This window comes from Cynara cardunculus (genome assembly GCF_001531365.2).
Source record: "Cynara cardunculus var. scolymus isolate 2C chromosome LG 10, CcrdV1, whole genome shotgun sequence".
Taxonomy (NCBI): Eukaryota; Viridiplantae; Streptophyta; class Magnoliopsida; order Asterales; family Asteraceae; genus Cynara; species Cynara cardunculus.
The window spans coordinates 21,802,692-21,818,250 of record NC_037537.1 but is presented as its reverse complement, the minus strand read 5'-3'; the positions used below and the strand labels follow the sequence as shown (position 1 = coordinate 21,818,250).

Below are 15,559 nucleotides of genomic sequence, written 5' to 3'. Positions count from 1 at the left end.
TCCCTTTCCAAAATACGCCATGGAACCTTTCTGCCATTTTGTAATTAGTCAAATAACTTCATTCTCACTCCCTCACCCCGTCTTTAGCAATAGGACGAATATCGATACCCTCGATAATTAGCCCCGATTTCCAGAGAAGTTCTTGCGTCTCTGTAAACCCCATTTCCACTTCACCGTCCATCTTTTCGTTGTAAAACTTGCCTAGTTCTATCTCCATCCACCCATCTGCTCGCCTCTGTGGGACCCTGCCTACGCATTCCCTATGTCTATGCACGGAATGCTGCACACTTTCGCCTGTTTTTGGTGGCGTTAGGTAAACAACACTCACACCCACATCTTCTTCTTCTTCTACTTCTTCTACTTCTTCTACTTCTTCTCTTCCATCAATATGTCTAACCCATGTCTTTGCTGGGAAGTCGAGCCCGTGTGAAACTGCTCCAATGTTGTACACAAGATATGCTGCATAACTTGTCTCTGATGATAGCATCTTAGTTGTGAATTTGCCTTTAATTTCAAGCCAACATACCGCTAAAAGCTCGGCTACCTTTGAAAATCTGCAATCATTCAGAAACCAAGTGTAAAGATTCGTGTAGTATTTCCATTTCTATCATTGATCAAGAATGATACACCTCCCTGGACGAAGGGTCAAAAAGGTGAGCAGTGTGAGTTTTGCCATATATAAAACTACTATATACTTCGAAAAGGAAGAATGACAAACACTTGGCAGATACAGAAGATGAATCGATGAAGCAAATAAACCACAACGCGGATAGAAAGGAAAGGAGAGACCTCGATTCAGGCAAAGATCTCCATCTCCAGAAAATTAGAGTATCCTGCCACGCAATTGAAAGCGCCTTCGCTCCTAGCATAAAACATTTTTTTCCGTTGTGTTTATTAAGGGAGAAGCTCTGTACCCAATGTTTTTGGAATTGGGTTAGCAACAAAGTTATACGAAGGTGGATCCAAAAAATTTCCAAGCAGGGGCACAAAATAATGAGCATATTATAAAAAGTACAGTTCCATTAGAAATGACATACAAGTGATTTTTTGCAACACCCAAGTGGTTATTTCTTCCTTTTCTGCTGCCATTAACAAAAAATATAAAAGAGAGCCAAAAAGGGATTCGAATTTGCAACCTATAATGGCACGTGCAATGACACCATCAGTAAGTTGTAACCACTTTTTTGTTAACTTAGGGGAGAACAAATCAATTTAAAGTGGGTGTAGCTCTAAGACCCTTAATTTTTTTCCACTGTGTCCAGATAATAGAGCGGGGGCAAGGGCATAGGCACCCCCTTGGACCACACTGTTTCCAAGCTTTAGTAAGGAGATGCAATAACTAACAAAATCTGACCAACTTCATGAAATTTGCCCTGATAAAGTAAAAGCAAGACGATTCCTTGTAGATTTTAATAATTAATAATTGGCATTGCATTCTGTGTTACCAAGTAAAATACTAAATAGAGTTGTTCGTGTCGGTTAATATCATCATCATTATTGCTATTCATGTATAAAGTCGGGTATTTGTGACACATTGATTACTCGTAGGTCTATGGTCCTGACCCAGCTTTTGGAATTCTTCATTCCTTCCCCATCTCTGCACAATGAAATCATCAAAGCTCAGAACAGGGTCTTCTCCTGCTGCTTGTCATAGGAATTTAGACTCTATTACTTGGACATTGATTGATTATCAAGTACAAACCACCTATTTATAAGCCCATCACATGTCAGAGGGTTTAACCAACAAAATCTGAAGCAATTCATCTGGTAATGATCGGCTACTAATGACTTCCACCATGATTTAAGTGACCTAGAAGCTATTGAGCTAGATTACTGTTTTGGGCCTTAGAATGCCACAAATGGTATTAGTATGTTGTTCACTTAAGGTACAGTGAACAAGACTAATGCTGTAATGCATCTTATGATGATTTTGGTATCTTTTTAGGTTTTTGTTAAGGAACTCAAAGCACAAATCCCACATAGTTGATTGAAAGTTATTGAGCAAATAGGAATTATAATTGGCACAAACTACTCCTATAGGCTCTAGTTGTATTAGGATAGTTATGATCTCTTAGGAATGATTCTGGAAATTTATTCACACCTAAAGATCACATCATGAACTCCAGCATGGTAGTTCCCTTTTCAGTTCATTTTCGGAAATTATCATAACATCATCTTTTACGTCTAAGTCCATGGTAGAGCTGGTTCCCCAAGAAAGGACATGAACTTCATAAGGAGACCTACTTAGGTAAATTAGTTGGCTTGGACAAGTCTAGTAGGCAAGGGAATTGTTATAGCAAGCATGAGCGGGAATGAGCAAGTCATTACCTATTGTTTACACACACTTTCTATTTTACTTAGCCTACTTCTTAGCTCTCATCAGAGGTTCTGGCTGGTATTGCTGCTATAAGTCCGTATATTGGCTGTTGCCATGTCCTCCGCACAGTGAGCTTGTTCAACCATAAGTGCTCCTTGTTTTGGAAGGGCGAGTGACCTTTTGTAAAGGACGTCTCCCAAAAAATGCATGGGAAAGAAGGTCAGATTAACCCGGAAAAAGTGATACTTTATAAAGTTGATGATTCCCACCAAGAATTTGATCGCCGGGTCACATCCAACTACATCCAGGAATCGCATCTGCCAGATGTGGTTTTGGGTTATCTACCCAATGACCAATACCTAATAGACTGCTGGCGTTGTGCCAGAAGAAGAAGGGCCGGCACATCAGCTATAAGGTGAAGATTATGGAGTACCCATATCAGCTGTGATGCGTCTTATGATGATTTTGGTATCTTTTTAGGTTCTTTTCACCTGATTCTGTTTCTGTGTGTGCTGCTTTGACTTGGGGGTCATAGCATGTCTGTCTCCATGATGTGAGGATTCGTGTCCATAGGAACAGATGACAAAAATAAAGTGAACTAAAAGAGCAAAATAGTCGAACGGTTGGTGGGCAAGACTTCAGAAGATGGTGAAACTTACTATGTTGCCATCGTCAATAAGGACGGGAGAATCACAGAGACGGAAGTATAATTCTTTCTTGGATGAATAGATCACAGGAGAAACCGATCGAGAAATGATATCCTGGTAATCAGACGGCAAGAACCGCTCCCAAACGGCGTCAGAATTGGCAAAACACTTGAACCCCCTAGAAATTGAAGACGCTGTACACGCATCACGAGGTGAAGTATGTGACAGGATGTACGACACACAACCTTCTGAAAGAAGCACAAAATTAGTGGAATTTCCGGCACTCTCCGACATCCCTGAACCGCCTCCTCCTTCAATCTTCATGTCAAAAAGATTACTCTCTCTCTCACGCACACAGAACCAGAAACAAACACACAGTAGGGTAAGCAATGGGGAGAGATCTGGGGTTTTTATTGGCGCACCGGCCAGAGGTTTTGCTGTGATTGGTGGCGGCCACCGTCATGGAAAATGGGAAACTTTGGAGTAATTGCAGCATCTGAAAAAGGGAATGAAACCGTATTAAAGTATATGTATTTTATGTTTGGGTCTGACGACTAAAATTACGTTTTCATTTCTACATTCATCCTTTTTCATTCATTCATGTAGATATGGTCAATAGGTTTGGGTTCTGCCAAAGATATCATGAGTAGGACCGTGCCGAAGGATGTATCAAAGTAAGATTTCGAACATGGCCTCTGAAATGAACGATCAAATACGAACCATCTAATTTGTATAAACCATGTAAATCATTCTTATTCGTCGATTTCATTGTTTAATCTTATGAATTTTTTTATGAATTTTTTTAATCTTGTGAAATTATTTCATATAAGACATTTTTTTTATGAAATTGTTTCATATAATACTTAATTAAATTTTAATAAAACTGTTTCTTCTATTTCTCTAAAATTAAAATAATGAAGATGATAATATCCATGATTAACACTCTACACAATAAAAATGATTAATCAACCTCTCATAATTACAAAAAATGAACAAAATAAAAAATTATGGTTGGTTGAATGAAGTTTGTACGGTTTGTACAAATAACGTGGTTTGCAAAGTAAACCTCCTATATATATATATATATATATATATATATATATATATATATATATATATATATATGAGAGAGAGAGAAAGAGATAAATAACGTTTCAAATGCAACCCATGTGAACAACCAATGCAACCCAATCAATTGAAATATTTTCTGGAAATTATAGAGTTCATTTATTATGATTTGAATATTTATGGAAGATTATTAGAGTTCTTTAATTATGATCAATACTTTATATTAGGAAACAATCAAAACTTTTATGAAATCACATATTCATCAAATTAAATGGACGGTTGAAATTGAGTTGTATTGTTATACAAGTGTAAAGTGTTGCATAATAACTCACCTCTCTCTCTCTCTATATATATATATATATACATATATTGCATATGTTTTAGCTTAATTCCTTCGGTTGTGTTCCTCTTATTTAAGCAAGTATAATGGTTTAGCAGTTTAGTCTATTGCCGACATTCATTCTCTCTTCTACCAGATTTGGCGATTCTCAAGTTCCCGATTATTACTGCAAATCTACAAGCCTTCTTCTTAGGTCTCTTATTTGATGATTGACCTATCCTAGTCGGCTAGTCTCACTCGTCTTAATTTTTCCGACGACTAATTTGATGATTAAAGTACCAAATCATGATTGTAGTACATCAAAACGTATACAACAATTTACCCGGTAAGAGTCGTTACCCTCACTTACCAGGTAAGACTCTCTATCCTTATCATCGTTCTTACCGGATAAGATTTTTGGTCCTTGCCATGTTCGTACGGTGAGGAAAGTTACCCGATAAATACTTACCGGGTAAGCGTTTAGTAAGCGACCCATAAGTACCTTCGTTCATAACACTATAGCCCTTTAGAAACATGCATGAAAGTTGGAAGTTGAGGGAAAATTCAGCTGTAGAATCAAGCTATCGTTTTTCAAAAGCTTGAGGTAACAACAGCTGGTAAAGTTCTGTATGATAACCATTTCAATTTAACGACTTATTGGAGAAAGTTGATTATGAAAAAAAACTGATAGACGATCGTGTCGAATAATGTTTGAAAAATAATTCTAAGTGAAATTTGTATATAACTCTGTCAATTAAGGCTTTTAATATATTTCATATGAACTTTTATAATTTGTTTTATTCATTAATCGTCCAATCGATAGATCGAATTGGTATAAATGTAACATGGCCTCCAAAAAAATTGGAACGACCCTAATTACGGATGATTACTGTAGTGGTTATAACTACATGTGCTTATTAGAATCATACCGTCATCAGTTAATGTGTTAGTCGATGTTGCCACCGACACTAACGGTCATTAGTTTATTAGCCATCAACCAATGCTTCCACTAAGGTTTCAATCAATTGCTACTTACTTCCACTAATGCCTTTGTTTCCACTGCTTTTAATATCCATTAAATGCAACTTCCATTAATGAAAATTCGTGAAAGGTTTAAAGACAAGTAATCATGCATACAGACCAGGGGCTTTTGTCCCTTGCAACCCCATTAGGGGCATTGCCCCTCGAACCCCGCAAGGTGCCACAACCGTCTTAACCGGTTGACGATCTAAGATTCAAGGCAACATGTACAAACGTGCAGTCTACGTCACCGTACTTGTCTTAATGCTCAGCCTTAAATCTTCATCTATATTGAGTCAATTTCAATTATCCTAAAATCACCATCAATATTTTAAATTTATTGATATTTTAATTAATAAATTAAAATATTTTAATTTAAAATTACCAAAAATTATTAATTTCCTTATTTAACCATTGATTTGTGGTTGAGATTGGATCTCACGGTTATCACAAACTAATCAGTTATTCCTCGAATGAGCCCCTATATATATATATATATATATATATTTGGGATCATGTGAGACAAGGTTGTTTTCGTAAGACACGTGAGATAACATTTTTACACTTGAAACTTCATACCTGTGAAGGTTCGATTTTTTTTACTTTCACAACATTTTGTTATGAAGTTTCTTGTGTAAAAATGTCTTCTCACATGTTTTATGAAAACAGCTCTGTCTTACGTGAACCTAACTATATATATATATATATATGGAAACTTTACAGCAAAACGCTATGAAGATAACTTTCACAGTGTTTTTGCTTTGAATATTCGACTTCTTTTTACCTTCACATCATTTTACTGCAAAATTTCAAGTATAAAAAATTCTCACGAATCTCGTGAAAACATGCTATGAATCCAACCACATGTATATATACACACACATAAATAATATATATCGGTGATGTATGTGGAGAAAGGGTAGATTGGGAAATGCAATAATAAGCAGGGAAGAATCGAAATCTACACTAACAACAACCGACGACGACGACGACGAGTGCCACAGCTCCAAATCTTCTCGTCCCCTGGTTCACATATTCGTTGCATTCTCTGAGGTAATTCTGGCTTCCTATTTTTTGTGTCAAAACCTAATCGATCCACTATTTTCTCCGATCATGTGGTTTGGTGTTTTTTCATGTGGTTTGTTCGGTAAATTTGTAAATTTCGATGTTAATCGTTTTTTATTTAAACTGGATGGACAGTATGGTATGCGATGTCGCCGAATTGTTTACTTGATTGTGTGTTTCATTAGTTTACTCTTAAGATATCGTATGAAGTGCCTTTGATTTTGTGAATATTCACTTGGATCAGATGATGAATTGAAGTTTGGATCTATTGGATTTCTTACTAGATATAATTCTTGGTTGGATTATCATCATGACGTTCCATGATGAAATCAATTTCTCTGCAATTCAGAGAAAATAGCGTAATTAAGACGTTTGATACTCTGATGTGAAACCTAGTACATTTTACATGTCCAATTGTATGTGGTTTTATTATTAGCCTAACACATGTATCTGTCCTTTGGTTGCTTGATATGAAGTTCAATTTGATTTTCATGTTCCTTTTCTGAAATGATTTAACATTTATATCAATTTGGAAGCTCTAATTAGCTTGTTAGATCTTAAAAGACAAAGTCCAACTCTCTTGGGAATGGTAGAGTGCCTTTTCTGGACATTATTGTAATTGGATTAGCTGGCTAGTGACTGCTGCTTCTTTTTGTTATGGATGTTGGTTATGAAACTGAGAAGAGAATTCAAACGTCCGCCCTTTAACTGTAACTGGCAATGTGTTTTGGCATAACTGAGACATAAATTTGTGAATCTAGACCCACAAGCTTGTAATAACGAAGTAATGCGACTCAATTTACATGGTGACCATAAAATAATGGTAATTGATAGGTCTGTGTTACCTGGTTGATCGGCCATGAGCTGCTGAAACCATAATCAGAGGACCATGTAGGTTGATAGAGGTAAACTAGATTTGCTGTTTAATTTTGACCTCTTATCTTTTCTTTGATTATGATTTTTCTTTATTGAATATATTCATTTCCCATGTAATGTTGATACATATCCTGCCTTTTGTTTCCAGATGCTGATATGCAGAATTTGAATTAGGAAAAGAAATCCCCCTTTCTCCTTAAATAAGGTGGAGAACAGATAAGCACGAAAAACAGAGATGTTTTCGCTGTTTTATGGACTTTGGAAATATCTGGTCAGTAAGACAGAGTTTCATATACTAATTCTTGGAATCGACAAGGCTGGAAAAACAGTAATGTTTTCACTATTCTTTATCTATTTTCTTGTTGATTCTCTAGTTAAGTTTCAGCTCTGCTTGTTACTTTCAATTCAAATCCATATTTGTTGATTCTCTAGCTAAGTTTCAGCTTTGCTTGTTACTTCCGATACAAATCCATATTTGTTGATTCCCACTAGCCTGCAGTAATAATGTTAACCTTGAATATTGATTTCCAATAATGAAGCAATTCTTTATACACAATTTCTATTCAGTTAGCTCCTCAATTCCCACCAGTCTGCAGTAACAATGTTAATCTGAGATATTGATTACAAATAAGAAAGCAGCTTGTTTATCCATCTATGTGATCTCTGTTCAGTTAACTCCTCTATGGAGTGGGACCGCAGCAGATGCACAACTTTCTTACATCTTCTAGTTGATGTGAAGAGAGCCGTAGAGGGACATAAATGTACACTAGGAGGGGGCTTCTTGAAATAAACCTTCAACGGCATCCGTTAATGTGTTGAGTATGCTTTGCTCATGTACTGATAATGCATATAAATAAATATTAAAAGGAATTGCTGTGTATGTTTCTTTTTCTCACTTCGTGTATACATATATGCATACTTTTTAGAAAGGTATCTTTAAAAATAAAATTGGCATCCCTATTTATACATGAGCGGTACTTCTTTAGCCCTGACATCAGTGTAAGGTGTGCTGCCTTAATGCCTTCTCTATCATCTCTGAGGATAAATCTGTTTTCATTTTTACATCACCTTGAAGCATGCTAATTATGTCTCTTAACTTTATGTGTAGACCTTATTGGAGAAATTGAAGGCACAATATTCAAGCTTAGAAGGCCTACCCCCTGACAGAATTGTTCCTACTGTTGGACTCAATATTGGTCGTATAGAAACTTCGAATACAAAACTTGTGTTTTGGGACCTCGGAGGTCAGGTATTTAGAATGGATTCTTACTGATAATGGACTGTATAAGTAGGTGCTTATTATCTTCTACCTTCAACATGTTTCTAGCTTTTCTTACCTTGCATAGTTGCATCATAATATCAAGCACAGAGTACCCCACTTTTTATCATGTAACATTACAACCACACTAGACTTCCTGGACCCCGTACTGTTGAAATGTCATTCGCCTGGTATCACTTGATAAAACTCAAATTATTTATTTTACATATTAACATCTATCCAAGTGCCAGGGTTTGATACCCGGTTAACTGCTATAATAGGAGATCATCATGTCTTCCAAGTGTCTTTTTTGTCTTACTTTCAACTGCAACCCATACTATCTGGCTCAGCTGTGACAATAGTTTCATAAGCTTCTTTTATTCAAATGTTCAACTTGAGAAACTACAAAAACACATGAGAGGCTTTGGCCCTTGGAAACAAGTACATGCTTATTTTCAACTGCTTCCTGTACTCATAGGCGCAGCTTTGACAATAGTTCATAGGCTTCCTTTACATAAAACGTTCAATTTGAGAAATCGCGTTAATGCTGATGACTTTTCAGACCTTAGTAACAAGTACATGACTGTGGGGCACACAGATATATGATGCAAGATACCTAGTCTGTAGCATTTTTTCTTCCCATGAAATTTATGTTCTCATTGATGAATGATGCCTACGCTTTATACTGTCAGGCTGGTCTTCGCTCAATTTGGGAGAAATATTATGAAGAGGCACATGCTGTTATTTTTGTAGTTGATTCTTCTTCTCCGTCACGTTTTGAAGATTCCAAATCTGCCCTCGGTAACTAATCTTCTCTTCTATAGCTGTTGACCTTTTGTGGTAAATTATGATGACCAGAAAATATTTAACACATGCTGCCTCTACCTTCAAACTTGTTGCCTGTCAGAAAAGGTGCTTAGGCATGAGGATCTGCAAGGCGCCCCTCTTATAATACTAGCCAATAAGCAGGTAATCTTCCTCCCCCACCCCCGTTTACCTTTACTTTTTTTTTGTTCTTATTTTCGAAACTTCTAAGAGAGATGTTGATTTTTAAGTAAGACTTTTAATGTTCTTTTTACTAATATTGTATGAGAGGATTCTATCTCTTTGAGGTAAAAAAATTGATCACAAGTGATGCGATTTCTCAAAGGGTGGTCTGGTACGCGGGAGAATATAGGACACGACAAAACAAAAACTTCTTGTCCCATGTTTGATACGACAATTAGACTGGGACTGGACCGGACCGGACCAAGTGGACAAAAATGCATTTTTTCTGTCCCACCACAATAGGTGGAACAAGTTTGGTAAATTACTAAACTACCCGTGTCAAATTAAAACTCTAAAACCTTTCACATTTCGTTAACCCACCTGCCACACTCTTGCCCTTCCAGTTCAGTCCTGTGCGCTAGCAAACGCACCCAGAGTGGACACCATCGTGTACTATTTCAGTTTAGTTTTCTCCTTTCTCTGTCATTTTGTGGCAATTAAGTTATTTTAAGATCTGGCTTACTGTAAAATCGTAAATTAAAATTGAGGTTCACTCTCGTTTTTTGGAGCTATAAAAATCATTATCGTCTTGTTGATGTGGTAGTAAATGCCTGCTCTTCTATTTTAATTTTCTCATGAGTTATGGATGTGCAGGATCTTGCTGATGCTGTATCAACAGAAGAACTTGCTCGATATTTGGACCTCAAAAAATTAGACGAACGAGTTTACACGTTTGAAGGTGTTTCAGGGTATGATGGGTAAGTCAACAGTGCGGTAGCTTGTAGATATAATGGCAATACATTTTCTTTTTACTGCCATATGTGGAATTTCTTAAAGGGAAAAATGCATCGAAATGAAACGGAAATTGCCTTGGTTCTTATTTAGTATAACAATTTTTTTTTTCAATTAACACAATGAAGTTTCAAAATTTCCTTTTTTTTACTCATTTTGACTATAACTTGCTGACCTTTGTAACATTTGATGACGTGGATGTCAAGTTTATCATCCACTTCACCGTAACCTTTTCTTAAAACCTTTTGTAAATGTGTATCTACGTCATCAAATGTTACAAGATCAACAGGTTCCCGGAGAAAATGAGTATAAAACAGGAAATTTTGTTACATCGATTGAGAAAAAAAAAAAACTATTTCTTAGACCAAACAGGTAGTAAACCAAACTTTGTTATATTTGGATGTATTTTGCCCATTTGTGAAATTAGCATAACTGTATTAGATATTTGGATTGTGATTGCAGGACCGGATTAAAGGAAACTGTGAACTGGCTAGTAGACGTTATGGAGAGAAGTAAGCGGACGGAAATGTTGAGAGTTCGTGCAGGTGTTACAAACAGCAGTGGTGCTTAGAAGCGATTATACTCCCAAACAAGAGTCGACAATCGACTTCTGAATCTCAGATGAGTTACTTTTTAGCTTCGAAATTCATGAAAGTTATTTATTTTCTGTAGAAAGAATAACTATGTTTACTAGCTGCTATATAAAAGAGTGCTAGAATAGAGATATTTTGGAAAGATAAAAAGACCTACCTGTTACTAGGTTTAATATCAAAACCAGACTCTTCAGACAGAAACGAAATAGGGTGATTTTTTTACATCGAACCTTATGGACGTTGTATTTTTTTTTGGGTTACTGTGGTTATTCGGGCCAGCTTACGCCCACCGACTTGAAACCACAAGTTGATCACAATATATTTCCAGTTTTCATTTTGCTGTTTATGGTAGGTATAGATGGACGCCAAAGAGACGTGTCCTACACGGGCCTTGGCCTTTGGTTTGGGTGTGCAGGTCCTTTAAGTGGGCGTTTGGTATGTGGATTAGAACAGGACATGACATAACTGATGACAGTACAACAATTTGTTGTCTCATGTTTGGTGCGATGTCAGACTGTGGTAGGGTAGGATATGAGAGTGGGACGAAGATGGTTTTTCTATATCCCACCAAAATAGGTGAAACAAAAATCCGGGAGAGAGAGAAAAAAGATTGGTGAATTACTAAACAACCATGTCGAATTAAAGTCTTAAAGCCTTTCATGGTTCTTTCACCTGCCTACTTCACTTTGCCCGTCTAGTCCCGTTCGTGTAAAAAAACATTCTTAGACCGTGGTTTGGTATATGGGACGAGATAAAGACTGGACAGGATAAAGAGGAGTGAATCCCGACTCCATTAATAGATATACTTGTAACTCGTACGTAATCAGAACACGGATTATAAGTTTCTACGAAGAAACTTGAACTTGTGACGTCATGGTTCTATCTTTAAGTTTCTTAGATCTGAAGTTCTGAACATGCTAATCGTGTCGAAATCCATAACCTTACCGATGGATATTTTTTTAGATTCAATTTCGATCTTATTATCAATTTCATGATCAATATATCATCAATCTAATTTAGTCTAAAGGGCAGTTTACCAAGCGCTTACCGGGTGCTTACCTGGGTGTCACTTACCGTTGAGATGAGGATGACAAGGACCTTGAATCTTATCCAGTAAAAAGCATGACAAGAACTGAGAATCTTACCCGGTAAGTAAGGGAGAAAACTTTCCGGGTAAAAGACATTTACCAACAACTCATTTTGATGGCCGATAACGTTACCCGATAAGAGATGTTAGGGTGGTTGTCTCTTGCCAGTAAATACTTAACGAGTAAGCCTTTGGTAAATGGTTAATAATTCTATCTAACATTATTTTACACGCTCACTATAACTTTGCAACCTTTGAAAGCTCGTTATCGTTTTGTGATTGTTTATACAAGTTGTACGAACTGCTTCGATTCCCATTTCCGAACAATATAGAGTAAACTACAAATGTGGTCCCTGCAGTTTGTCAGAAATAACACTTTTCGTCCCTGCATTTTGTCAGAAATAATACTTTTCGTCCCTGCAGTTTGTCAGAAATAACACTTTTTGTCCCTTCAGTTTGAAAATTACAAGATTGTCATCATGGTTTGCAAAAATGTCTGGATTTGTCCCCTCTCTCTCTCTACCGGCCATTAAAAAGAGCATTTTTGTTCTTTTATCGATTTTTTTTATCTTTTACTCGATCAAAAACCACAATGATCAAAATCATAAAATTGATTTTGATTCGGTAAAAGACCAAAAAAAAAGATTGATCAAATTACAAACATGTTCCTCATTTGATGGAATTTTTTAACGATTGTTAGAGGGAGAGACTAAATCCATACATTTTTACAAATTATGATGGTCATCGGGTAATTTTAAAATTACAGGGATGAAAAGTGTTATTTACGACAAGCCACAGGGACCAAATTTGTAGTTTACTCTTAAAATTAAAATCAAAATCAAATGTTTTGGTAAATGAAAGAAGAATCACGGGTCCATGGTAGTTGAAGCATTTGAAGATCCCCGTGAATGTACTTCAGCAACCATTTCCATTGCTTCTTCGCAACAACTTTTTAAGAATCATATACGCAGGCGGATTGATAAATTATTTAAAAATAAGGGGCCGTTTATCAAATGTTTATCCGGGTAAGTGCTTACCAAGTCATATTACCTTACCGGATGAATATGTTAAAAATCAAGAATCTTACTGGTCAGAGGGAGACAAAGACCAAAAGTCTTACCCGGTAAGTGAGAGCAATGACTCTTACCCGGTAAGTGAAGGCGATGCTGTTTTGGTGGACTAAAATCTTACCTGATAAGTAAATGGTGTTAAATTTTACCGCTAAGCGTTTACCGGCTAAGTGTTTGGTAAACGACCCCTAAATACCATAACAATGACAAGGGATGACTCAGAAAATTTTCAAACGATGACATCATTTTACTATAATTTTTTTTAACAAAATCATCATTACTCTGTTGGTTTGTTTATTGTTTTTCATGTGTGTGGTCTTGTGTTCAAGTCTTTTATGACAAAAAAAAATCAGAAACATAATAAATGAAATTAAAAGTTAAAAATTAAGAAAATGACACTAACATGATTCGAATTCGGATATAGAATAGAAGAACATCCTTACAAACCAACTCTACCAAGGGAAACTTGTGTTCTCATTGTAGTTTCAAAAATATTTGGTGGCATACAACAAATTGAGACGGTGATACTTTTCATGACCTTATAATTTTTTACACTACGACGGAGAAACGAAATAGTCACACATTCCACCGAAGAAAACCCTCGGTCCATTCCTGACATTGATAATTTTTGGACTTTTTTATTTTATAAATTTTCATATAAACCCTTGAAAAGGTTTATGATTTCACGCAAAAATGCTTATGATTACATATTTAAGGAATACAAAAGTTACAGCCGGCTCCAGAGTGGTTTTATAGGCAACCAAACCCTTAAGGACATGTTCGCCCCTAATTATATATCTTGGTTAAGAAGTTTAAAGGTTCGTATTATTTATATAGAAAAATGCACTTTGCATGTATCAATTAGTATGCAAAAAATATCAGGAGGTTAAAAGTACCGGAGGTCCCATGTTCAAATCCAAGGAGGAATAAAAATCCTCTTGTGGCCATGGAGGTTCAAATGCGGTGACTCCGGGTTATCTGCAAAGCAGGTAGTCGTCCTGTGATTAGTCGGCTCGCATAGCAGGTTGGATATCCAGGTTAATCAAAAAATATCAGATATTATGAACTACGATTACTCAAAAAATAATTGATTTTATCACTTACCAAATTGCACAGGGCTTAGGGTTGCAAGAACAATTCGAGATGAGCTAAAGCTCGACTCAGTATTAATAGCGTATGATGTGCATTAATAATCTAGGATCTTCATATAAGGTGCCAAGCTCGAACACAAACTGAAAGGTTGAATAACTCAAACGTATTAATCATAACTTTGCTCGATAACAGTAGTTTGAATAACTTTAAAAATCTATCAGAATTATGTTGAATAAATATACATCAAAATTTGGTCATAGACGCATACATATTTACACATATACATGGCTCAAAAACATGAGTTAGAACTTTTTGAAACTCAAATCCAACTCATTACATTTGTATGTTAGCTGAAAACCAAATCGATAAAGCTCTACTAGATCAATCATGGGCTGTTTATTAGAACTTATGGGTAACTGGTGATTGAAATAAGAGTTCTGATTAAGCGGGTGTTTGGGATTGCTTATAAAAACAACTATTAACTTATTCCGATATGGTACCGATAATAAGCATTTTTGAGTGTTTGGATAAACAACTTATACCGGTGCCAAACTGGTAATTAGGGCTGTAAATGAACCGAACGAACACGAACGAAGGCTTGTTCATGTTCGTTCGTTTAACTTAACCGAACAAACGAACGAACACGAACGGTAAACGAATGAAAATATCTGTGTTCGTTCGTTTAGAAATCAGGTGTGTTCGTGTTCGTTTATGTTCGTTCGTTAACATGCTAAACGAACGTAAACGAACGAACATAAACGAACGAGCTAAACGAACATAAACGAACGGGTTAAACGAACATAAATAAATATTATTTGAATTCAAAGTAAATATATTAAATTTAATATATAAACGAACATAAACGAACGAATATAAACGAACGGTAAATGAACGAACGTTCACGAACATAAATGAACGAACGTAAACGAACGGTAAATGAACGAACGTTCACGAACATAAATGAACGAACGAGACTCTTGTTCATGTTCGTTCGTTTAACTAAACGAACAAAAAAATTTGTTCATGTTCGTTCATTAATTAAATAAACGAACATAAACGAACTTCCCGCCGAACGGTTCACGAACTGTTCGCTGAACGTTCGGTTTGTTTACAGCCCTACTGGTAATAAGGAGTTTTTAAATAAGTTAAACCCTTCTGACTTATAATAAGTGATAAATGCTTTTATAAAAAAACATGAGTTGTTTCAAATAAGCAATCCCAAACACCCCATAAAATAAGAGGTCTGACTGAGATAAATGTTGACTATAATTGTTGTTTACTAAAATGTTCTTTTTTCTAGTGTTTACTTCCAAAATGACCATTATATCCTAATGTGTAGAATAAGGAAATTGTTGTTTATCATCTAAT

General features: G+C 36.0%; 2 protein-coding genes across 3 annotated transcripts in view; one reads left to right on the top strand and one right to left on the bottom strand.

The window, feature by feature from the left end:
- The window catches only part of LOC112518937 (putative F-box protein PP2-B12), a 3,768-nt gene extending 306 nt beyond the window's left edge, over window positions 1–3,462 (bottom strand). Inside the window, exons 1-3 of the mRNA XM_025126734.1 lie at window positions 2,977–3,462; window positions 790–908; window positions 27–554 (exon numbers count right to left, since the gene is read on the bottom strand). Coding sequence (XP_024982502.1) covers window positions 65–554; window positions 790–908; window positions 2,977–3,288 — 921 coding nt within the window. The 5' untranslated portion in view covers window positions 3,289–3,462 and the 3' untranslated portion in view covers window positions 27–64. The remainder of the gene's footprint in view (window positions 1–26; window positions 555–789; window positions 909–2,976) is intronic.
- A 2,807-nt stretch (window positions 3,463–6,269) lies between these two features.
- On the top strand, window positions 6,270–11,204 carry LOC112519679 (ADP-ribosylation factor-related protein 1). Of its 2 annotated transcripts, XM_025127897.1 has the most exons (8): window positions 6,293–6,424; window positions 7,271–7,341; window positions 7,461–7,640; window positions 8,421–8,561; window positions 9,263–9,371; window positions 9,478–9,539; window positions 10,212–10,315; window positions 10,812–11,204. In XM_025127897.1, the coding sequence occupies exons 3-8, from the start codon at window positions 7,548–7,550 to the stop codon at window positions 10,918–10,920; spliced, it is 618 nt and encodes a 205-aa protein (XP_024983665.1). In that variant the 5' UTR covers window positions 6,293–6,424; window positions 7,271–7,341; window positions 7,461–7,547; the 3' UTR covers window positions 10,921–11,204. The 2 variants fall into 2 exon arrangements, with proteins under 2 accessions (XP_024983664.1, XP_024983665.1); XM_025127896.1 differs by lacking the exon at window positions 7,271–7,341 and having other exon boundaries at window positions 6,270–6,424.
- Window positions 11,205–15,559: the final 4,355 nt, after the last annotated feature.